Source organism: Eulemur rufifrons, chromosome 15 (assembly GCF_041146395.1).
Source record: "Eulemur rufifrons isolate Redbay chromosome 15, OSU_ERuf_1, whole genome shotgun sequence".
Taxonomy (NCBI): Eukaryota; Metazoa; Chordata; class Mammalia; order Primates; family Lemuridae; genus Eulemur; species Eulemur rufifrons.
In genome coordinates, this window is record NC_090997.1 from 86473310 (window position 1) to 86499505 (window position 26196).

At 38.3% G+C, this 26196-nt stretch overlaps 1 protein-coding gene across 5 annotated transcripts in view; it reads right to left on the reverse strand.

Moving 5' to 3' along the window:
- The window catches only part of REPS1 (RALBP1 associated Eps domain containing 1), a 75115-nt gene extending 50549 nt beyond the window's left edge, over positions 1-24566 (reverse strand). For 4 of the 5 annotated variants that reach the window (XM_069489170.1, XM_069489169.1, XM_069489168.1 and 1 more), the window contains exon 1: positions 24212-24565. In XM_069489170.1, coding sequence (XP_069345271.1) covers positions 24212-24364 — 153 coding nt within the window. In that variant the 5' untranslated portion in view covers positions 24365-24565. Of the gene's footprint in view, positions 1-24211 lie in introns of all 5 variants that reach the window. The other variant, XM_069489171.1, reaches the window with a different exon arrangement.
- Between the last annotated feature and the right edge of the window lie 1630 nt (positions 24567-26196).

Sequence of the window (26196 nt, forward strand, 5' to 3'; positions counted from 1 at the left end):
TGGTACAGTCCTTAAATACACATTCCAACGTTATAAATAATACAAGAATTCTAAAATATATCTCCCCTTTTTTCTTCAATAAGTCAAGATTGCCCCTGCTTCAGGGACTTTGCATTTGGCTCTATCTTCAGTATGTTTCCCCTCAGAGGGGAAAAGCTTGGCTGGCCTGTTCTGTCATTCAGGTGTTAACTCAAATATTACGATCTCAGAGGCCTTCCTTGAACACCATACTATTAACTTATTTATTTTCAGTATCTCCCAGAAGAATGAGACTCTAGAGAACAGGGAAGGACTCTTATATTCCTAGCACCTAGACCAACTCCTGACACAGTAACAACATATATTTGTTGGCTGGATATATAAATGAATGAATGAAATGTTATTTATGGATTAGCTTTGCTGTAGTCTCTCTTCACTCCTACACGTAGACCACCAGATTAACAGTCCTAAAGTATAGCTCCAAATAATTGTATTAAAGAACTTCTAAGTCTAGCACTTCAAGGCTCTCCATAATATAACCGCAAATCCACTTTGTCAATTTAGAATGGGCCTTCCTACACCTATACTTTTGCTTCTCTCTCTCATGAGATCATGCTCTAACCTATGTTTGCCTATTAAAATTACACCCTTCCTTCATGACCCACCTTAAGCCCCTCCTCCTTCCCTTAGTAACATTTTCTATCCATCCTACTTCATAACCAAATGATCTTTTCTTTCTTTCTACTAGTATCCCAACTTCTATTATTTGAGGTACTGGAATTACCTGTGTAATTATCTACACCACACATTCCCTACCCCTCACCCCTCCACTAAGCTCCTTGGGGGAAAATATTATGGCTTAGTTACACTAAAATTCACTGTGAGGTCTGGCACTGTTCTTTGCAAACAGCAGGTATTTAATGTCTGTTGAAGGGAATTGTTCTCCTCCTGATTTACCAAATTCATACTGTTAAACAGTCTTCATTTGAATCAACTTTTTCTTACTTGAAAAGATTTTCACAATTTCTTTAAAAATTAAACATTTTCTAATAATAAACATTGTTTGCTTTGTCCAAGGTGGATTATACACAATCCACACACACTTTTGTATCATCTTCAGCACTGCAGTACATTGTCGCAAAGGGAAAAGGTCAAGGAAAAAAGTCAGTGACAAAGAGGACGGGGGTATACACCAAAGCACAGTGATTCCAAATTGCTTAACTTCCTTTCAGTTATCAATACAATGTTTGTTTTATGGACACACTAATCTCTAATATTTTCTTTTGCTACAAAAACAACTTAACTATTTAGCACAATCCAACAAGCAGGTAACTCATATCCACTACTGCATTCATGATCCATGTTTGTATTCCTAAATGACTTTTGCTATCCCTTAGTGACCAACTCCACTGCCAATTCCCCTCCTAAACTCAGGTCTGAAGAAAAATGTATTTAATAATCTTACCAACCCTTTTGACATACCAATTACGCTAGAGCAAATATCTCATCTCACTTTCATATTTCTTATCCAAAACCTTTAATTGCTTATTTCTCTGCTTACACAACTCAAATGATATGTGTTTTCAAGCCTGCCGGTCAAGACCACATTGTTTCTTTTCTTTTTCCTGTTATGATTTATCTTAATACTTATGTAAATAGACGTTCTCTTGATTTTTCTTTTTCCTTTCATCCAAACTCTTATCCTTGTCTTCCATTTCACATTTCAACCACTTTCCTACCTCAGTAAAGGTAAGTTCTCCAAGTCTTTTCCCCAACACTATATCCTTCAGCAAAACTGTCTATACATTGTGATGCTGACGTATGACATACCTTATTTTATAGAACTCCAAAGTAAATGTGAAAAATTTGTCATAGAAGAATTACTATAATGTAGCAATATCAGATTTTTCTTGAGGCACTGAAATATAGAAATATTAGAAGCACAAAAAAGAAAGTATGTAGGGTAATGCATATGTTAAATAGCTTGATTTAGTCATTCCAAAATGTATATATATTTTGAAACAATATGCACATAAGTATATACAATTTTTGTCAATTAAATAAGGAAAAATAAAAATGAACAAAGAAATATTACATAAATATCAGATAAATATTCATTTCCTTTCTATACAACTATTTGTATAGATATATAAACAGGTATATTTTTCAATACAAAGAAAAACTACAAATGCCTTCTATAACTTGTCAGCACAGAAAGTTCGAATATATATATTCTTTTCCACCTAATATTATCATTGAAATTCATCCAAAAAAAAAAAAAAAACTCACGATCACAATATAGGTTACTGCTTACGGACCCTCGTAATATTTAGAAGGCAAATTTTATGTTATCTGCTAAGGAAAGGAATCATAAAGAATGCATTCAGTCAAATAATCAACATAAAAGAGTACTGAGGCAACTTTTAAGTTTATAGAGTTCTTGACTTGAACTTCTGGAGAGTAGGTTGTTAAAGTGATTTCCCTTAGCAGTATATGACTCCTAATTCTTTAGCTATAAATTCTACTTGCTTTAGGCAATATAAGCTCCCATTGACAGTCTACTATGATAAGAGTAGCACATACAAGCCAATAAATATTTTACCGCTTATAATCAATATCACTGTCATTATTTATCTAAACAAATAAAACACTTCTGATAGCCTCAAACATAAGAACTCTGATGTGAAAAATGATATGATTACCTTAAAGTTTACCGGTAGTTCAATTGAGACTCCAAATCCCAATTAAAATAATTATTTGTATTATCTATATTAACAATGACAACCAAAGAAAAGCCTTAAAAAAAAAAAAAAAAGAAACAAATATAGACTAAATATAAGAAAGGAGAAAAGTCACAAAAATGCAAAAGTGGTTTGAAAAATACTACAACCCATCTAAGATTTAAGCATAAGATAGTACTATTTGCTTTTAGAAAATACTACTGGGGTTTGGGGACAGTCCAGTAAAATAAATCTGATCAGTATCTTATACTTATGGTGACCTAAAATTTACATCCAAACTGGGACATGTGTAAAAGTGAAAGGGGCACTATCTATAATTATGCCTGAACAAGAGGTATAAGCCAGGATTGTCTAAAGCAAACCCAGACTTATAATTGCCCTTCTAAAACTCCATTAAAGATAAATGATCCCATCTGACCAATAAAGTGCATAAGGTAACACAAAAGCCAATACTTGCAACCTATTCCCTTACAATATACCATATAAAATATTAATGTTTTGATTAAGGAATAATATTTTTAGGAACCAGTTACTAATAATCAAACCTCTTTGTTTCCTTACATGGAAGCCTGACTATTCCAGAGCCACACAGCAACTCCTAGTTAATCAAAATTTAAAAATAATAGTAATAAAAGTTTATAATAAAATATTTAAACACAATGGGCCAGGCATCATTCTAAGCACTTTATAGCTCATTTAATCTTCTTAGCAGCCCAGAAGGACAGAGATTTCTGTCCCTGTTTTACAGCTGAGAAAACTGAAGCACAGACAGGTTAAGCAATCCATTCATGGTCACAGTAAGTGGTGAAGGTAAAGATTCCAGAGTGTGTTCTTACCTATTGCACTATGTTGCCACTACTGCTCCTCCAGTGGGAGACCCAGGAGCCCACAATTTTTCAAAAATGCAAAGAATGGAATAGAGCCCTGAAGTGTCTGCAGTCAGTGAGTAGAACCAGGCTTAAAGAGAGTTACATACCTATGATATAATTTCGTTACCAGGATGTCAAGCAGAAGCAAACATGGGCCAGGGAAACATCTTTACTTATGATAAAGGGAAACCCATTTATTCCACTGTTAGGCTAATGCACTAACCTGTGCTATGGTTTACAACATGGTGAGGATGATGACAAAATATTATGATAATGACTACCGTTAATTATGTGTATACAATGTGTCAGGTACTGCTCCAAACTCAGAAACATATTAACTAATCTAGTCATCCTAACAACCCTATGAGGTACGTACTGTTTTACAGAGGGGAAAACTGACTCTTTGGTCACTTGCTCAAGGACACATAGCAAGTAACAGAATTTAAACTGAAACCCATTCTCTTAATCACTATGTTATTTTATAAGGGATCATATCTTCCCAGTGGTATATTAATAATAAGCTACATTATAACAGAATTCTATTATATTATAAAACAAGAGTCTTAGAACCATATTTGGATAGGTGCTTCCTATGTGAGTATGAATACAGGTGCCATATATCTCAAGTTTCCTCCTAAAAACCAATGCAACAGTGTTGAGAGCTGGTACCTATAAGAGGTGAGGGTTTTGCCTTTATGAATGGATTAATGTCATTATCAAGGGAGTGGGTTAATTATAAAAGGGAGTTTGGACCTCCCTCACACACGCATGAGTGTGCTCTCTTGCTTGTTCTCATATGATTCTTTTGCTGTCCATCATGGGATGACACAGCAAGAAGGCCCTTGCCAGATACCATCCCCTTGACCGATTTCCCAGCCTCCAGAACTTGTTTTTTTATATTTTTTTTGGAGACAGTCTTGGTTTGTTGCCCGGGCTAGAGTGAGTGCCATGGCATCAGCCTAGCTCACAGCAACTTCAAACTCCTGGGCTCAAGTGATCCTCCCGCCTCAGCCTCTCGAATAGCTAGGACTACAGGTGTGCACCATCACACCGGCTAATTTTTTTCATTTTTAGTAGAGACAGGGACTTGCTCTTGCTCAGGCTGGTCTCCAACTCCTGACCTCAAGTGATCCTCCTGCTGAGGCCATCCCAGAGTGCTAGGATTACAGGTGTGAGCCACCACACCTGGACCTCCAGAACTTTAAGAAATAAATTTGTTTTAATTATAAATTACCCAGTCCATGGTATTTTGTTATAACAACACAAAACAGACTAAGACAACATATAATCTTTAAAAATATATTTCTGTTGAAGTTCCAGACATAGATTAGATATGTGACTCCTTGAAAAAATTACATAGATATGTATTTATAAGTGTTATGATGATGATACAAGGAGTTAAATTCACATTTTACTCAATTAGAAAGTACTATAGCACACACAAAAGTTCATGACGATTCAACATCAGGTCCCTAAATCCATTGGGGTTTACTAGTGCCTTCCTTCTGAGTTAGTGCCTTCCTTATTGAGTGGTGTATCAGTACTTCTTTAAGACAATCCTCAAAATGACTATAAAAAATAGGTCCTGTTATTTTCATTATGGGCTGACAGAAAGTTCTTGCCCAAGGTCATAGACTAGAAATAAGCAGCAGTAACTCCAAAGCCTGGCTTTTTTCACCATACCAGTGTTTCCCAAACTTCAGACACCTGCCTACCACCTTCACAAATTCTGCAATGTGTATGGACCACTTACACTATTACGTACTTAATATTTCTTCTTTAAATCAGACATTTTTTTAAAAAGTAAAAAACTTATTTTACAAGGAACTTCATATCATGATATAAATGGAAAATAAGTATCACTTGAAATAAATAGAGATAAAAATAATAAATTAAATGAAAACAAAATTGTTATTCAATTTTAGCCAAATATTACTGTCTGCTAAATGTGCTTACAGCCATATTAAGGCCGACCTATCTTTTATTAAAAGAAGAGAGTAAACAGTGAGCGATATTGAAAACCTACTAGCACTAAGCTGAAACTTTCTCCTTAAATAATCAGATTTGAAAAACAATTAAAAAGGAAATAGCTTTCTCATTATGCGCTTTAGCATCTTGCTGGTTACACATCCCACACTCCGGGAAACAAAACAGAAGGCCACTCTACTGCTACCTTGATTCAAGTATGCAGCCATTTCTGCAGTCTTTCCTGTATTTTCAACACTGTAGAGAATGCTCTAACGTAAGAGTGGCAGATTGGTTATTACACTTAGCAGCACTTAGGAATACCTCATCAAAATGTTCTCTTCTAAAGTACTCAAATGCAACGTTCAAAAAACGAAGTTCTGACCACGACCCTTGTTCTCAAAAAACTTTATCTAGTTGCAAATAACACAACCTAAAAAGATAGGCCATGATACAAGGCTACAATTTTAAGCATCAAAATGGTTCATGTACTCAGCACAAGTTTTGGCATCAGATGCAGCTGGATCTGAATTGCAACTCATGTTGAGCAGGTAGCCTCTCTGGAGCTCCAGGTTTCTCAGCTGAAATAATGGAAATAATACCTACCTCTAAATTTAAAGTTAAACATATGTCAAGTAGCTTAGTGCCTGGCCCATAGTAGGTGCTATATAATTAGTAACTTGCAACTATAAGAATTAGAGAGAGATTACCGTGGGTTGGAAAAAAATTTTTTTAAAGGAGCCTAATCTGGACCTTAAAGAATGAATAGGTTATTGGTAAATCAAAACAGGATGGGCAATCCAATTAGGGGGTGCCAATAGGTCAAAACAAGGATTGTAGTGGTGGCTAGGTGGTAAAATGGAGCTAGATGGTGAGGGCTCTAACTACCAGGCTAATTTTCACTGAACAATTCTGAAGAGTATCATGTAACTTTTAATTCACTTATCTGTTCTTTAGCAATTACAGAAAAGCTCGTTAAGAGTTAGGACGCCACTGCAGTAATTTAGCAATGAAGTGATCAGAGCTAGGATTAAAGAGTAATGCCAAGAACAGAAAAGAATGATTAGCCAAGACCTTTCAAAGACAGAGAATCTGAAGGACTTTGTAGGCTGTATATAAGGAAAGGAGTCAAAGCTGACTAGAAACAAGAGAAAGAGTAGGAAAACAATTGGGAAGCTAAAGACCAAATACTATAGCCTCATGATGAGCAAAAAGAGATAACATCCACCAAGAAGTAATTCAGTAATTGCAGGAGAGGTGGTAAAACAGACTAAGATCTAAGAAAAGGTCCCTGGATTTGGTGAGTAGGATTAAAGTGAACTTTAAAATTATATTTGAAAAGCAAGGAATTAAAGGATTATTAGTGCTGAAGGAGAATAGGCAGGGTATAAGGAAGTGGAGAAGAAATCTGGATTATCTGTTATTTGGCAGTAAAAGGAAGAAGAAAAATAGGAAGACAGCTAGATGGGTGTGGAGGGTCAAATGAATAATACCAGAGGCAAAAAGGAACACTATGTAGAAAATAACCACGACATAATACAATTTAGTAACTATGACAATTCCATTTTTGCCATTTGTTAGGCACAAATGAGAAACACTAAGTTTGGATGTACTCCAGAATCAAGTCTTACAGGGAAATGTGATTAGGGAAGTAAAAGATTTCTATCTCTAAGGGCCCAAAACCGTGGGTAGTAAATAGAAAACCTAACCATAAACTCCCTTCTTCCCTTCCTCATTAGCTTTCTGAAGGCAAGCGGAGAATACAGTAGACTCTTAGATTTCAAAGGTTTAAATCTGCAGTTTCTACTATTCCTATGAGACTTAACCCTGACCATGACAAGTAGTATAACCTTGTAAGCCTTATGTGGCAAGTCTCAATGGCGTGCCAGGGAATGTGCTATAACTGCGAAACCCTACGAGTGTGACATTACCCAATCTATCACCCTCATCTCTAGATTGCGGTCCTCCACTTGCAGCCAGGCACACTGGAACTCTACAAAAGTTGTGTTTCATTACATTTTATGAAAGAAAGTATATACTACAGTGACAAGTATCCATAATTTATTTTTTTAGTCGTCAATAAATCCTAGTTTTTTTTTTTTAAAAAAAACTTCTTATAATCACTTTGCTATAAAAGGGGCGGGGGGAGATTCTGAAAGGGAGGAAGGGGAAACTGGCAATGTCCGTCAGCAAAGCAGCAAAGTCAGAGCACAGAGAATTCTGTGCTATTTGTTCCTGTTCTTGCTGCCTCCTTCTCTTCTCATGCTCAGAATGTTGATTGGGGTGGGGAAAGAGTACCCACAGTGCTAGGCAATACAACATTCAAGGCTGCAAGCGTCACCACCCCCACTTTTTACTTCCCTGGATGATGAGCCCAGAATTGCTGTAACTCATCATCCCAATCACGTCTATGAATGCACACCAACAGCAGAGCTAGGAAAAAGTTTGCTCTAAAAAGTTGCCTATGTTTTCTAAACATCTACTATATGCTTTTGCTGCTCTAGACATCATGAAGTCATGAAAGAAAAGAAATCTGGATTTTTTTTCTATAGAGATGTGTTCTCACTGAAAGAAATCTGAATTTTATTCAGAATTTGCTTACAATATTGTTGGGATTTAGACATGTACTGGAGAAGCAGCTAAGCAATGGCATAAATAAGCTAACCAATAGCATAAATGAACAAAAACCAATACAGTGCAAAACACATACACCAAAAGGATGGGTAGGAAGCAAATCAAAGTCTCAGAGTGAAAGTGAGGTTTAAATTAATTTCAAAGCCTACAAAGTCAAGTCATGTTTTGAAAAAGGGAGGGAAATAAACATGGAAGTGGGGAGAGGGTATTGTAAATGAGGAAAGTAATGTGATGAAAAGAGACATAAAGAATAAGTAAGCTGTGTGGAAAAACAGAAAACAGATTTGCTGGGTTGGAACATAAAGTCTTTATTAGGAGAATAATCAAAAACAAGTCTGTGAGATGCGGGGGTGAGTAGGTAGAAGGTTTTAAGGCTGGGTAGGCATGACTTCAGATTTGATATACTCTCTTTATGTCATTCGTTTTATAAGAATGCTATACTTCCCCTTCAAAAGAGTTAACAAAAATAAATGAGAAACTCCATTAGCCTGTTTCTTTTAGATTACATGCTTGTCTACCACTACTTGCTCGCTGTCAAGTTCAACAATTGAAAATTATGCCTCTGAAGGACAGAGAACTTGTGTGAGTTTACTACTAAAAGTGAATTATGATATTTAAAAAAAAAAAGATTTTAAGAGAACAGAGCCAGGTGCAGTGGTGCACTGCACGCACCTGTAGTCCCAGCTACTTGAGAGGCTGAGGTGGGAAGACAGTTTGAGCCCAAGGAGTACAAGACCACCCTGGGCAACACAGTGAGAGCCTGTCTCATTTAAAATATGTATATATATATATATTAAGAGAACAGTCTTCAGGTAACAATTCCTTAAAGTGATGAGTATGCATGCTCACCATATCTGACTAGTGTTACTTGAACAACTTCAAAAGCATTAACTAGAATACTCACAATCTAATTGAAAGCACTATACAATCTGGTCTCAGAAGTTCCATGTTGTTCAAAAAGGCTAATTAATTGTCATGGAATTTTACAAGTCGTATGATAAAATGAAGAAGACAGGCTGGTACCCATCAATGTACTAATGAGGAATGAAGTCCTAAAGTACCAATGAACCAGTCTAATACATTTTGGGTGCCTATCATGAACAAAGTGATATGAGTGAAATAAACAAACTTGCCCTCAAGTTGTTTGCCACCTATCAAGGAAAACAGATACATATGAAGAGTACATTTAAAGTACAAGTTGTACCCAAGTGCAAACATATAGATCAGTGTTGGAAGATTACAGAAGGAGGGATTATCTGGTAAAGAGGGATTATCTGATTGGGATGATCAGGGAAAAGTTTAAGAAGTAGGATGTCAAACTAAAAAAAAAAATGTGGTATTTTACATGAAAATTTTAAAAATTATTTCAAAGACCTAATTCCAACAGAGATAATACAATATTCTAGAGATATTCCTTAGTGAATCAGATTATTTAGATAAATATGACTGGGATAAAAATTATGACAGAAACCAAAGGACTATAAAATATGAGCCAGTTTGTAAATATAGAGAAGAATTCATCACTGAAAGGATTTCCTCTGGATCCCAAGAAAGAATATAGTTCAATAAAATCTCAGCAACAATATAAGGAATATTAAAAAAAAAAAAAAAACTAGAGTGAATTGGTCAAAAGTCTGAATCAGAGAACATTTTTGAAGGAGTAATATACAAACTTGTCAGGAAGTAATCTGACTTTGACTCTTATACATCCATGAAATATACATAGAGTGTAGTGGTTAAGAATAGGACTACTTAAATCCCAGCTCTAACACTTACTAGCTGTGTGATCTTGGAGAAGTTACTTATCTTATTTGTGTCATTTTAAAAATAGGGACAATAAACTGTACCCACCCGCTTCACATCATTGAGCATGAAATAAATAAACATATATAAAGGGATATGAATGATGTCTGGCATACAGCAGGCACTACATCAGCATTAATTATTACCATCGTTTGGACTGGTTGGCAATATGCACTAGGGTTAGTGATATGCAAACATACTTTGAGGGAAAAAAGGATACATCATGTTCACTCATTCAACAAATATTCAGTCCTGACAGTGTGCCAGATATGTAGTCGTGAACCAGACAGGCAAAGTGGCCCCTGCTAGAGTCTCAAGAGCTTAGAAGAGAAAATTAGGTTTTCCAGGACAGGAACCATGTCTCCTTCACTCACCTCTATATACCCAGTGCCCTAGGTGCATACTCTGTGGCACAGTAGTGTTCAATGGCACTTGCTGAATTCATGAATGATGTGACTATGGGATATTACATGGAAAAAATATTCTGAATATATGGAGAACAGGAATTCAATAGAAGTATCCCCTGAAGAAATGGGACAGCAATGCTACAGGATAACTAACTCTGAAGTAATCTGCCTGCAAACCTTTAAGAATCTACCAATTCTTAAGTATGATAGGAGCATACATTTTCATATTAACTAAACAGTAGCTGGTGGACTTATTATGAGGATTGAGACCCTGTGTTAAATGATAGCCACAAAACCGCAATGATGTCAAGAGACAGGTTAGACTCTTCTAGCTGCAAGGCTCACTTCTCAGCTAAATGCAATCACTGTGTGTCCAGGGGTTAAGGGGTTGCTTACAAACAGCTAAAACCTCTTACATTAAATAAATGTACAAATGCTTTTTGAGTTTAACACTTAAGGTTAAACATTCAAGGCTCAACTCTGGAAGCTGGACTAATATCACGTAAAGAGACATTATATTCCACATCTACCTTGCCTTCCTAACAGTCTCAAGAAAGTTTCAGAAAAATTCTGAGGTCTTAAGTGAGAATACAAACCTTAACCCCTCTGAAAAAATATAATTTACCATTAACTCTGAAAGGACCTTCCAAATATAATGAAGTCAAGTTTGTGTCCCTCATTTTTAGTGAATAGCTTCATTCAGGAACCACCATGAGTCTGCACAAGCCTCGAAAGCTACCCAGCTGCTTGCTACTCTCAAGCTTTCAGATGCCCACAAACCTTGCTGCCCAGATGGAGTGAACATGGCATCGTACTCAGCACATTCAAAATTCAACATAGTGTCTTCCCCACAAAACTAGCTCCCCCTTGCTTTTTTATTTGTTAATAGCATCACCATTCTGCAGGCCCAAAACCTCAGAATCACCCTTTACTTGAGTCTTTTAGTGGTAAACATCACTTCAGGAGTGCAAACCCTCAAATTAATTACACAGTAAAACGGCAAATCAAAAGGCATTACTGACAGGATCAAAGAGTTGGGGACAGCATTATTCAGTACACACTATAAAAACAACAAAAGGTATAATGCTAGGTTTGAAGAACAACAGATAACTTTTTCTGTTAAAGCCAAGACCGTACAAATTATGAGTTTTCTCATATGGGGCACAGCTTGAGTGAGTGAACTTAAGGGATCATCTTCTAAGAACCAGACACTATGCTAGATGTTACATGTTACTTCAGTTTTGTATTAACAAACTTTTGGAATTGGTATTATCCTCAGTCTACAGTAAATGAGGAAATGGAATCTCAAGAGACATTAAGTTACTAGCTCAGGGTAGGAAGTTAATAAGCACCAAGTGGAGATTCAAATCTGGAACTGTCACATTCCCAAATCTATGCTATTTTGACTAACCTTAATACTTGTTGACAGAAAATTACTAGGGTGTTGTAATTACTTTTCTATGGAATACAATTAAGTGCTTCAGAAAAAATATGAATTCTTCTACATCAACTACTAATATACAGTAAAAATAAATCCTCTCTAATTGAAATAGTCAAACCTCTGATACTTCTAGTCACAAATGACACACCAAGAAAAACCAATAACATTCTTAGTTTCTAGACAATAATCTCCTTTTTCAAGGATATAGATATTTCTATTTCCACATATACCATTTTACATAACCCACAGGCAAAAAGAAACAATAATCACTCTTAGATCAGCACTTTTTACAACTATTTTTTTTTGCCAAAGGAGCACTGGGCTCAAGATTTAGCTGTTTATGCCAACTCAGATTGAATACAGCAATTTAGAAATACAAAGACACCAAATCAATCCCTCTAAGTCACATTAGAGGCTTTAGCCCACAAAAAGATTCATGATAGTGACAAGGATAATTCCAGTGGAAGAAAGCAACCCAAAGTAGTCCTACAGATTGCAACTATTATTTCATTAAAATTATTACTTGTCAGGCACAACTATTTCAGGCTCACATTATTTTTGAGGTATTACGTTTCTGTAATTTCCCATAAATTAAGATCTCTGAGATAACTATATAACTAGATAACTATATATACCACCCAGTCAATGAATGGAAAACCATCTCAATTCATTCTAAATCACATTATTTTCAGCCCCTTCTAACGAGTAACTTATAAAATAAGTTAATACATGCAGAGCAGTCCCTGGCACACAGAAAGCAGTGAATAAATGTTAGCCAGAATTGTTTCAATACTGGTCTTTCACGTAAATATATTGAGGTTGTAATGAATCGTCATATGGCAATTTCCTCCACACACAAAATCTATCAGTGTATCACCTTTCAAAACATAAGTCTCATACCAAATGGCAGACTACCTTGTTATGTTGAGGTTTTATAATTAAAATTATATTATATAAGCAGTACAGAATCCTTCATTCTCCACCATACTCAACTTTTATATTCAAGATGACTACTTCATAATTTTTCTTCATTTACAGCTTTAATTTATAAATTTATAGTTTATAATTTATAAATTCAACCATGGTTAAGTGTACAATTCATTGAGTTTTAAGAAAATTTATAAAGTTGTGCACTATCACCACAATGTAATTTTAGAGCTTTTCTGTCACCCCAAATATTTTCCTCCTGATTGTTTCTCCTGCCCTGGTCTCAGGCAACCACTGATCTGCTATCGGTGTATATTTGCTTTTTCTAGACATTTCATATACATGCAACCACACAATATGTATGCTTTTGTATATGGCTTCTGTCACTTAGTATGTTTTTGACATTCCTTTGTTGTAGCATGTATCAGTAATCTGTTCCTTTTTATTGTAGAATAGTATTTCATTCTATGGATATACAAATATTTTATCTATTCAATCACCATTGGGATTGTTTTCCAGTTTTTGACTGTTGTGAACAATGCTGCTAACAATTTACATACAATTCTTTGTACATGTATTTTCATTTCTCTTGGACAGATTCCTAAGAGTGGAACTACTGGTTCCTATAGTAAATGTATATGCTTAACTTTTTAAGAGATGGACAAATTTTTCCAAAGTGGCTATGCCATTCACATTCCCAAAAGAAGCGTGTAAGCATTCTGGTTTCTCCACAATACCAATATGAGGTACTGTCAGTCTTTTTAATAATAGCCATTCTAGTGAGTGTGTGACAATACTATAGTGATTTGCATTTCCATAATGACTACTTATGTTGAAAGTCCTTTCATATGCTTACTGACCATTCATATTACCTTTTTTTGGTGAAATATCTATTAGTCTTTTGTCCATTTTTAATTGTTTTCCCTTTATAATCGAGTTGTAAGATTTTTTTTATATATTATAGATTATTCTAGAATAAGGACCACTATTATGTTTGTAATACAAAAATATTTTTCCCAAGTCCGTGGCTCACCTTTTTATACTTTCTTAAGTATCTTTTGAAGTGCAAGTTTTTAAAGAACTCAGCCTAATGCAAGGTCACAAAGATTTTCTCCCATGTCATCATCTAGAAGTTGTATAGCTTTAGGTTTCACAATTAAGGCTATGATCTATTTTGAGATAATTTTTGTGTATGATGTGAAGTCTATCCAACAATATGATTAAGGTTTTTTTTTGGAAACAGTTTTTTTTTTTTTTTTTTTTTAATTTCAGCATTTTCTGGGTGTACAAATGTTTAGGTTACATATATTGCCTTTGCCCCACCCAAGTCAGAGCTTCAAGCGTGTCCATCCCCCGGACAGTGCGCACTGCACCCATTAGGTATGAATATACCCATCCACTCCATTCCCCCGCCACCTGCCCGACACCCGATGAATGTTACTACTATATGTGCACATAAGTGTTGGTCAGTTAAGTCAGTTAATACCAATTTGATGGTGAGTACATGTGGTGCTTGTTTTTCCATCCTTCTGATACTTCACTTAGAGTGGGCTCCAACTCTATCCAGGATAGTACAAGACGTGCTAGATCACCACTGCTTTTTATGGCTGAGTAGAACTCCATGGTATACATATACCACAGTTTATTAAGCCACTCATGTATTGATGGGCACTTCGGTTGTTTCCACATCTTTGCAATTGTGAACTGTGCTGCCATAAACATTCTAGTGCAGATGTTTTTTTTATAGAATGTCTTTTGTTCCTTTGGGTGGATGCCCAGTAATGGGATTGCTGGATCAAATGGCAGTTCTACTTGTAGCTCTTTGAGGTATCTCCATACTACAGAGGTTGCAGAGACAGAGTCTTGCTCTGTCACCCTGGGTAGAGTGCAGTGGTGTCATCATAGCTCACTGCAACCTCAAATTCCTGGGCTCAAGCAATCCTCCTACCTCAGCCTCCCAAGTAGCAGGGACTACAGGCACCACCACCACACCCAGTTAATTTTTCTATTTTTGGTAGAGATGGGGTCTCGTTCTTGCTCAGGCTGGTCTTAAACTCCTGAGCTCAAGCAATCCTCCCACCTTGGCCTCCCAGAGTGGTAGGATTACACGCATGAACTACTGTGTCTGGCCTTAAATTCCTTTTTTTAAACATATGGATATTCAATTGTCCCAGCACCATTGGTTGAAAAGACTACCCTTTCTCCATTGAACTGTTGTGGCACTTTTTCAAAAACCAGTTGACACAAATGTAAGGAGTTATTTCTGGGTTCTCAATTCTGTTCCACTGATCTACAGCCTTACCTTTATGCCAACTGCACCATTTTCATTAAAGTAAGTTTTAAAAATGGGTACGGCAAGTCTCCTATTTTGTTCTTTTTTCAAAATTGTTTTTGACTATTCTGGGTCCTTTGTATTTCCTCATAAATTTTAGGATCAGCTTGACAATTTCTTAAAAAAAGCCTACTGGGATTTTGTTAAATCTACAGATCAACAATAGATGAGAAGAAGTGCCATCTTAACAACATTCAATCCTTAAATCTATAAACATAGACTGTCTCTATCTATTTAAATCCTTTCTCTAAGTAATGTTTTATAGTTGTTAGTAGAAAAATCTTGGTAATTCTTTTGTTAAATTTATTCCTAAGTATTTCACATCTTTCTGATGATATTGTGAATATATTTTTTTCTTACTTTTATATTCACATTTGTCAATCCTAATTTTGCAGAAAAAAATAAAAGCCATTAGGCCAGAACATCCTAACTTTTCTCCCAGTAAATCTCTATTCCTCTTTGCCTCTGTACCCATGTTCTTCTTTTTCCTCCCCTGTTGAAACTGAGGAAATATCCACTTCCTATCAAAGGATCTCTCTGTGCAGTCAGCATCCTCACCATTTTTGCTTTCTCAAGGACTTCTCTTCTTTTTTACTTCCCTTACCAATCCTAACAACTAAAATCATTCTGCAGTATTTCTTGTACTCAAACAAACAAACAATCCCAAAAAAACAAAAAAAGGTTTCCTTTATATCCCCATACACTTCCAGCTGTTACCCTCTATCTATTCCCTTTCACAGGCAAACTTCTTTAAAAAGCTATCTATCTACCCTATCTCTAGTTCCTCAGCTACTCAAATCTGGCATCCATCTCCACCAGTCCGTGAAACTGGCTCATCAGAGTTACCAATGACCTCTAGGTTGTCAAATCCAATGGCCACATTCCTGTCCACCCCTTCTCAACCTCTGCCAAACTCAATACAGTTGACTATCCTGTCCCTAAAATACCTGCATTATTTGGCATCCATGACGTGCTATACTGTACATTATAAATTTCCTGATTTCCCTCCAACCATTCTGGCTGTCCTTCTTAGCCTCCTTCCAGTTTACCTAATTTAGAAATATTCAGCATTCCTAAAGGTTCCATTTCTAGCCAATCCTTCTTTCCCCTTTATAATCTTTTCTTCGATGATTTCATACATTTTCGCTGCTTTAAGTATCACTAATAAATGGGCAATCTTGAAATTGACACCTTTAAACCAAATAACTCTGCATTCTTCAAGATCTGTAGATCCTCCAAATGTGTAGATCCTCTCTGGTGGAGGCCTATGTGACAATCTCACAGGCTTCTGAGAACTAAGATGGACAAAAAGGGAACTCCTGAATTCAAAATTACCCCTCCCCCAAAACAACCCCCCAAAACCCACTCCTTTTCCAACCATCCAACAATGACAATCTCCAGCAACATCCCTGAGTTCTTTCCTCTCCCTTATGTTCCATATCCAATCTATTACCATGCCTTTCTACTTCTCCCACCTAAAAAAATCTCCACTGTGTCCACTCCTCTCCATTCTACTACCACTTTGCTAATCTAAGCCATTGCTGTCGCCTGTCTGGACTACTGCATATCGCTGGCCAATCTGCTTCTACTTGCCCCAGTATTCTCTTTGTTTATATAGTAGTCAGATTAATCTTTAAAGATATAATTCAGACAACTCAGAAACAAAAAGTCAAATACTGCATGTTCTCATTTTTAAGTGGGAGCTCAATAATGTGCACACACGGTCATAGAGAGGAATAACAGACATTGGAGACGTGGAAGGGTGAGATGGTGGAAAAGGGGTGAGGGATGAAAAATTACTTAATGGGTACAATGTACACTATTCAGGTGATGGGTACACTATAAGCCAAACACTTCCCAACTACACACCATAGCCATATAACAAAACTGCAATTGTAGCCCCTAAATCTATAAAAAATTTTAAAAAGAGAAAAGAAATATAATTCAGATGACGCTACTCCCCTGAATAAAAACTTTTAGTACTTTCCCATAAAATCCAAAATCCTTATTACTGTATACAAGGCCTTGCAGTATGTGGTCCCTGCCATTCTCCCCTCTTGTCCATAATGCTCTAGCTTTTCATCTCCTTAAGCACATCAACCTCTTCACAGCTTCAGGCCCTTTACACACAGTTCCTTCTGTATGAAACACCTCATTCTCCCTTTCCTTGTTCCTTGTGCATGCTTCCTCTAAGGGGCCTTCCCTTATACCTAAGTCAGTCCCCACTGCCTCCTCACCCAACAATTCTCTGTTATTGTACACAGTTCTCTTCCTTTTTAATAGTAGCACAAATTATTATATAATCCATGAAGGCAGGAAAGATGTCTTAATTTTTCATGGCTGCACATATACTCCAAATATAAACACAAAGAAGTCTTTGTTGAAAGTATATAAAACCGATTTAAGAAAGACGTATGTTCAGCATTTCCCAGGACAGCTTGCTCTTCCTTAAAACTGTTTTAATGTAGAGGTCCATGGTACGAGCTTGACTAGATTGGGAGAAGGCTGGAAACCTCAAATTGCATGCAAAATTTTGTGTAACTATGTTTTCTAAGCAGATATCTAGAATGTGTACCAGAATCTAAAAGGAATAAGCAACCCAAAAGGTATATACACTGTTTGGGTTATGAGCACACTAATGGCCCTGACTCAAGCATTCTAAAAGCTATTCATGTAACAAAAACACTTGTACCCCCTTAATATTTTGAAATAAATAAAAAAGAAACCAAAAGAATAAAACTAACAACAACAACAAAAGATACATGCTCTAATAAATTCTGGTTTCATTATTTAACAAGATAGACTTCAAATTCAACATATGGTCAATTCTTGAAACAAAATGGAAAAGAGATGTAGTATTTTTAACTTTAAAAAGCCTAAGTCCTGTAATTTATCAAATCTCAGTGAAATATGGTATTAAATGTATGGTTTATCTTCCATCAGACAAATTTCTTACATAGAGGTACAGGGGAAAAAGACAAATGAAAATGCATTCATCACAGGAAATGCTACAGAAAATGAAATATATATGAGGGGAAACATCAGAAATGACAAGTCTTATCACCCATTTCAAATTCGTACTGGCCAGATACCTTGATGAACTAAGCACCATAACTTATAACCCTTTCATCAGTTTCCTCTCATATATTAACATATAGTCACTTCAGCATCCTAGGCTTAGTCTTTAAGTCCCTCAAAGAATGTAAAAGAAACCAATTCCAGTGTCAAAATAGTGGAACAACTAATCATAAGTCTGTCGATCACTTTCTTAGGGGTATGACTGGATAGAGGGGCCGCCCCTAAACAATGACACTCTCATGAGTCAAAAATCATGAAAATCCAATCTGATCACAAAACCCCAGACATCCAGTGATTTTGTTCAAGGTCACAAAGCTAGCTAATGCCAGGACTGGAATTTGCCTCCTACCTTTAGTGGTCCTCATACCAGCTTCTCATGCTCTTGCATAGCTCCACCAAATGCTTAGCATCAATTCCCAAAATACTAAAACACTAACTCTGGGCTATTGATTTAAAAAAAAAAAAAAAAAAAACCCTAAAACTGGCATGATATGAAACTCAGAAATTCAGAAGTAAATTTGACACTACCGAATGACATTAACTGTGACTTCTTTCACAAATGGTATCTTATTTGTGTACAGGACAGTGTCTGATTAAGGCAAGATTATTTTTGCAGTTTATTATAATTATTTTAGTGACTCAGAAATTACAAATTTAAAAAATCACTACTCCAGAATAATAAACCTGGCATTTATTTTTATTAAGTTTATAACTAACAATGTATAAATGAGGCTCTGTTTCCCAATTTTTAAACCTATCACTAAGGAACAGATCTTGTAATTGACTTGAACAAGTTTCAAGAGAAAGACAAAATGGCTTATGTTTCATTGTTGTTGTTTTTCTCCCATTAAATTTATGCCAGTTATTCAAATATTCTACCATGATATTGCTCAACACAAATGATCTAAAGATTTTCAGCGTCATTAATAGGGTACATTGCTTCCAAACGTCAATGAAAGAACAGTTAGTACTAGAACCTTTTACCAACCTATTATGCATTCAAAGTCTGTATGAAGTTTTAAGACATTTCCCAAAATAGAGGCTTTAAATGAAAGATAAGGAAATATACTGATTAGTGTAGTAAATAGTATCCCTTTCCTAATCTTTTAAAAATAAATTACTTCTGGAAAAGCTGACTTTTAAGCCACAACACAGAATATTTCCTTACTCAGCAGACAGCAAAATTCCTCAAGATTAAATCCTATGAGCCAGATTTTTCTCCGCCAGTACTGCTCCTATGTGGCATGGGGCATAATTTTATAAAGTGTTAACTCCTTCACTTGTCTATTGACATTCTGTCTTCAAAAATAAACCCTTAAACTCAGAAAATATTTTACTCTGCTATTCCAAAGCAAGTATAATGAGCATACCTTAAAACGTTTGACAGTTGCGATAACATATTATAAAACTGTGTCTGTATGTGCCTAGGATTACCAACTACAAGAATCTCCCTCTTTCTCTAAAGTGACTGTGTTTCAAGACACCATACATTAAATTATTTACTATGCAAAGGAGGAAGTCCATATGTAACTCAAAATCAAATAATCTAAAATCATTGCTCTTCTTAAGAATTATGGGCAAATCAAAATCAGACTGATTGAATTTTATTCCTCGCCTTGCTCCAAACCACGTGAATAGTAAAGGTAAGAAAGAGCTGGGAGGTGAATAATGGTAAAGGAAATACTATTCACAATCAAGTTATTTAAATTCTCTGCCCATCAAGTTCCTAGTTAATAAACAACAATAATACCCACTTCACAGGGTTGTTGCAAGGATCAACTGAGTTACTGCATGGAAATGATTTGCCTGGTAAAAGGAACATAATAGGCCCTCAATAAATGCTAGCTTCTTCCTCCAGTTCTGAGCCCTCTGTTCTTTGTTCTCTACACTCATTCCCCCAAATGACTCAGCCCTCTCATGACTTTTATTAACAAATGCTGAAAACTACTCTATCAATCAAGGCCCTGATGTTAATGTGCCTGCCCTCTGTCTGTCCCCTGTCCCCAAGATACTTAGGTAAGGAAGACAGAGGAAGAGACTCCAACTACCTGAACTTCACTGTAAGGACCAGCATTCAGGGTGGACAGATCTCCACTCATTTCCAACTGTCAACTGAAGATTTACATTGCCATCTCAAAATGCCTGAAATCAAACTCACCATTATCTCTTTAAAAAATGAGGCCCTATTCCTGCCCCTTTCTAATTGTGAGTGGTATCCAGTACAGAATAATCCGTGCCCCATTCTTCTCTCACCCAAATATTGCCAGATAACCCAGGCCTATCAAATTTACTCTCATAATCTCTACCATAATATATTTCGTTTTCTGTCCCACTGCCACCACCAGAGTCCAGGTCAGGGTTTCTCAATCTCAGCACTACTGACATTTTAGGCCAGATAATTCTTGTGGGGACTGGCCTGTGCATTGTAGGATGTTTAGCAGCATCTCTGGCCTCTACCCACTAGATGCTTACAGAACTGCTCCCTCCGTCCAAGTTACGACAACCAAAAACATCTCTAAACATTGCCAAATGCCCCCTGGGGGGCAAAATCACCCTCCCCATTGTCTCCCTCATTCACGCATTTGATTGCCACTGGCCCAGTTCCTCACCACTTTATGTGTGCCATACAAAATCAGCCCCTAAGTTAAGGCTCCAGTTTTTCCTCTAACTCCTGTGGCACTAAGACCTCCTAAAGCACTGCTATATGAGTCATTTCTCTTAAATCTACTACTCCCTGTTACCTTCACAATTAATTTCAAAGCTCTTCACCCAGCCTTGATAACCTGGCCTTAAACATTATTCTGCAAAGCACCTCACCTAGTGGCTACCCAGCAGTCCTTCAGTAAATACATCCAGTCCCTCCTTTTCTATTCCACTGCTGTCACCTTCGTTTGGATGCCCATTACCTAGCAACCAATCCAGGCCACTACAAGAGCCTCCTTCCCTAGCCTCTAATCTCTCTATCAGTCAAAGTCAAAAACTTTCAGTGCCTATTGAAATATGAACTCTTTTACCTATCTTCAGAGTCTTTCATAACATCTCTTTATGTTCTGTTGTCCCCAAAACATACGCTAGCATCAGCAAAACCTGATTACTAGTCCTTGAAAAGGCTCCTCCACCTTCTACCTTCCGTCACGTTTTTTCTCTGACTGAAAGCCCTTTTCATCCCACTCCTGTCACTCCACCCCAAATAAAGTCCATCTGAATTAAGTCAAGAAGCCTTTCTCGATCACACCTTTGTGTTTACATAATACTTTGTACCTGTCCTGTGGCATTCACATTCTACTTTATGTTACACATGAGTGTTCTAATAACTTACAAGATCCTTGAGAGCTTCTTACTCCTCTATTGATGCCATGCAATGCTTAGCCCAGTGCTAAACAGAGAGCTCAGTATTACATGTGAGTTGCCCCAAATGTTTCCCATGTAGGAAGCAATGGAGCACTGTGTTTTCAGACAACCCAAACTCCCTTAAGGGAATTAAGCCTGTATTCCCCTTTTGTCTCACATTTCTATGTCTTAGGACAATTTTTAAATAAATTGCCTCCCAGATATCCAGACTGCTATTTAGTGTATATTACCGTAAGAGTTCTACTTCAGGGAATTCCTGCCACAACTTCCAACTTGTAACCGAATCCTGAATACTTAGTTGAACTATTTAAGCTCTCTTTTTATATGAAAAAAACAGAAATTTATTTTTCAATCTTAATAAAATTGAGCAAAACGTGAAAACAACTTGGACTGGACTAAACATATTTCAAGTAAAGGTTAATTAATGCTAATTTGTTTGTCCTAAACAATACACTTAAAGTCCTAAAGTAGGTGCAGCATTATGAAGATTAAGTCAGTTTTATATATATAGAAAAATTAGCCGGGCATGGTGGTGCATGCCTGTAGTCCCAGCTACTTGGGAGGCTGAGGCAGTAGGATCGCTTGAGCCCAGGAGTTTGAGGTTGCTGTGAGCTAGGCTGACACCACGGCACTCTACCCCGGGCAACAGAGCAAGACTCTGTCTCAAAAAAAAAAAAAAAAAAAAAGTCAGTTTTATTTCAACTCCCCCTAACCCCAAACATAACCCAAACAACACAGAAGGCTTCTCCTTAATTCCAGTTCCTAACTAACTTGAAGATATATTCTGCTGGGCGCGGTGGCTCACACCTGTAATCCTAGCACCCTGGGAGGCCAAGGCAGGCCGATAGTTTGAGCTCAGGAGTTCAAGACCAGCCTGACCAAGAGCAAGACCCTGTCTCTACTAAAAAAACAGAAATTAGCTGGACAACTAAAACTATATATATAAAAAATTAGCCGGGCATGGTGGCGCATGCCTGTAGTCCCAGCTACTCGGGAGGCTGAGGCAGGAGGATCCCTTCAGCCCAGGAGTTTGAGGTTGCCGTGAGCTAGGCTGACGCCACGGCACTCTAGCCCAGGCAACAGACTGAGACTCTGTCTGGGGAAAAAAAAAAAAAAAAAGATATATTCTGTTATTTCTACATAAATAGCAGTAACATTAATGACCATGTTTTGACCACATCTTTCTTTAAATCCTATTGCAAAGCCCTGTGAGGAGAGTATAGCAGCCAACACTACCACTACTATTCTTTTTAACACAGGTCATCAAACTACAGGCCCTGTTTTGTATATCCCTGAGCTAAGAATGCTTTTCACATTTTTAAAGGATTATAAAAACAAAGGCTAAGAATAGGCAACAGAGACTATAAGTGGCTGGCAAAGCCTAAAATATTTACTAATTGTCCCTGTTTGGCAGCATGAATTTGGGATTCCTAGTTGTTCATTGGTACGTAAAACATTCAACTTTTCCTTCCAAGGTTTTAAAAAAGCAATATAAAACATACAAGATTATGCAAAAGATAGAACTCATTCAACTTAGTCATAGTTACGCACAGGTAACTTCTAAAACAGAGGCCTTTGTGTGAACATTTTAATACTTCACAGAATTTTTGTTTGAAGAAACTTGACTTTCATTCTATAGATGAACATTACTTATGCCTGAAGAGGAAAAGTGCCTGCCTGACCCAATATCACACTGCTAGTTAATAGCAGAGTGGGGTCAAGGACCCAACCCTCAAAACTCCCGGTCCAATGCTCCGCAGTCCACTACATACACCTATGCATGTGGCTTTAAGTTTTGGAGATTTGGATAACTGGCTTGGATCAATATAAAGATTAAAACTTAAAACCTATTCCTGATAAACTGTTTAGACACTAGCAGCTATGAATCATTAAACAGAGTAACATTAATGGTCACCACATACATCAGATAACTTCTAGGAAGCCTTTTTTATTTAAAGCAGATATGATAAGCCTTAAAACTTACTCTGCTTGCTCCTCCCGGGCTTCAGATGGAGGCAAATATGTATGTGTGACTTCCAGCCGCTCAATACTTATCTCCCAACCCAAATCCACAAGTTCCACAAATGTAATCGAATGCCCATCGGAAAAACCGTCCAGGTTACATCACACACGTTTTACAGATAATTACAAGTTCTTTTCACGTCTGCTTGCAAACTACTGGCTGGAAGTTCAAAATCTTTTAATCTCCCTAAGAATTTAACTTCCTTAAAAAAAGAAAAAACTGCTTCTTTTGGATTCCTAAATCTATAAAACTCACTTTACCGCATCTTCTCGGTTAATTCAAGAACTAGAAAAGAACAAAAAAACATTTTGCCCATACTGATAACGTTACTACTCTGCAGGGGATCCAAAGCACTATGTATATACCAGGATCTAAGATTCAACCCCAGTAACAAGCCAAGATCCTTCATATGAAGTTGCTCTTCCAGTGTTGGAGAATACAGATTCTCCGCGGCAGCCGAGGGATACAAGGCTTGGGCTCCTCAGACCCCCTCCCCACCCCCACCGCAGGAGTCGCGTCCTCTAAGAGACCCCCTCCCCCTCGACCGCGGCGCTAGTCCCGGGCGCCCGGGCACCTGCGGCCCCTGCCCACAGCGGGGGAGCCCGGGGACACCAGCCCACCGCCGGCCCTTCTGCCGGCCGGCCCCGGGACGCGGCGTTACCTGGAGGACCACGTCGTTGGGCAGCTGCGCGGCCCGGAACAGCTCCAGCACCCGCCCGTTGACCACCACCTTCTTGGTGCTCTCAATGTCGCAGTAGGAGAAGAGATCTGAATAGTATTTCTGCTCCGCATCGCTCAGCGTTAAGCCTTCCATCTTCGCCTCCGGCTCGCGGCCGCCCCGCCCCGCATGCAACACCCGGGGCCCGGCCCCAGGACCGCGGGGCGGCGGGGGCTGCGCGTGGCCGCGCGGCCCGGCCTCCTCCTCGCTCCCCGAAGCCGCCGGGAGCCCCAGCCCCGGCCTCACGCGCGCCGGGTGCGCCCGGGCCACAGGGCCCGGCGGTCGCGAAGAGGGGGCCCGGCTGGGCTCGGCGCACCGCCGCTCGCGAGGCCCTGCGCAGCCCTGGGCTCAGCTCTGGCCGCGGGGAGGGTGCGGGGAAGGAGGCGGGGGCCGCGGAGGCGCGAGGCACTAGCGGACTCCGCCCCCGCCCCCGCCGCGGGTTCGAGTCTCCCCGGCTCCCCGCCGCTTCCCCCAGACTTCCCGCCTCGGCTTCCCCTTCCGTCCACGCCTCCGGAGCGGCAGCACTTCCCAGAAAGTTGTGGGGCTTCGAGTCTAAAGTTTCGGGGGCTCTGGACTGAACGTGGCCGCCGCTCCGCCTCCCTCCGCCGCCATTTACAGCGCCCGGGCCCGGCCCCAACGCGCCCGCACTAACACTGACAGCGGCAGCCGCGCTCCAGACCCGGATGTGAGGCCGGGAGGAGAGAGCGCGAGAGGGAGAGAGAAACACCCACCGGGCTGGCTCGGCCGCTCCCGGGAGAGGGGGACGCAGCGCCCCCTGGTGGCCGGCGCCCGGCGGCTGGCTGGCCGAGCCGCCCACTGCGCAGAGACCTCAGCGCGGAGACCCCGGGAAGCGGGTCGGGGGCGGGGGCGGAAGAGCATGCAGCTCATTAAGACTAAAAGAACTTAGATTCGGGTTGCAGCGTTTACGTTTTGCAGTTTCTGGCCCTAAGCGTTTAATAACTATGATTGAAAGGGGAACATTGTTCAGGTTATTATTATTCTATCTGTACCTTTTTGGTGTAGATGTTACTGAAGGTAAATTCAATATTTCCATCTGCCCTGAAAGGCTATAACATCCAATCTATCCTGGAGCCCTCGTCATCAAAACGCTGAGACTTAACACACTCTTGCTCAAAGCCATGTTCACCTGAGAAACAAAATGCGCCAAATAGAGGGGGAAATTGGCAAAGTTGTCCCCTGTGTACAAGGTCACTCCGGTCATAGGAATTTAGTACTATAGATTTATACCATCAACTCGATAAGCTCGTGTAGGCCCTGGGCAGACCACAGAGGCTGCCACTCCTTAATTTCTTCATTTATGAAAATTATGTACTTGTACTGTTTTAATCTGCACCTATCTCAGAAATGGGATTCTTAAACTATCTCAAGTAGAATAACATAATAAGAGTTTATATTTAGCAAATATGAACTACTTCAAAGACAGCAGCCAAGGACAATTATACAGATTTTTTGGGTTTGGTTTTTATTTTGTCTTCTGCATGTTGTTCCCCAGAGTGCTGATCCTACAAATGGCACATAGGAGGAAACTATCATAGTTTCACTCACAATCGTTTATTTGTAATTCTAAAATTCAAAGAGCACTGAAAACCCAACGATTTTTTTTTTTTTTTGTAACGTTTGGTAGCAAAACCTGCTTTATTTGGAAGCAAAATCTTAACTAAACTTGCCTGAAGCTATTTTTATAGCCTTTATGGATGCCACTCCGTGTCAATATTTGTTCATTTTACTCCAGGCCTTAATAGAATTTTAATATATACACAGTAACAGTTACTATCTTTCTTTTTTTTAAAAAATAAGGGGTTGCAGACCTGTATATATTTTCTAACTAGACCAGTAGTATTTTATAAAGAGAGATATATATATATATGTAATATCCTATTAAGCTCATTTCCCTATTTCTATAACTT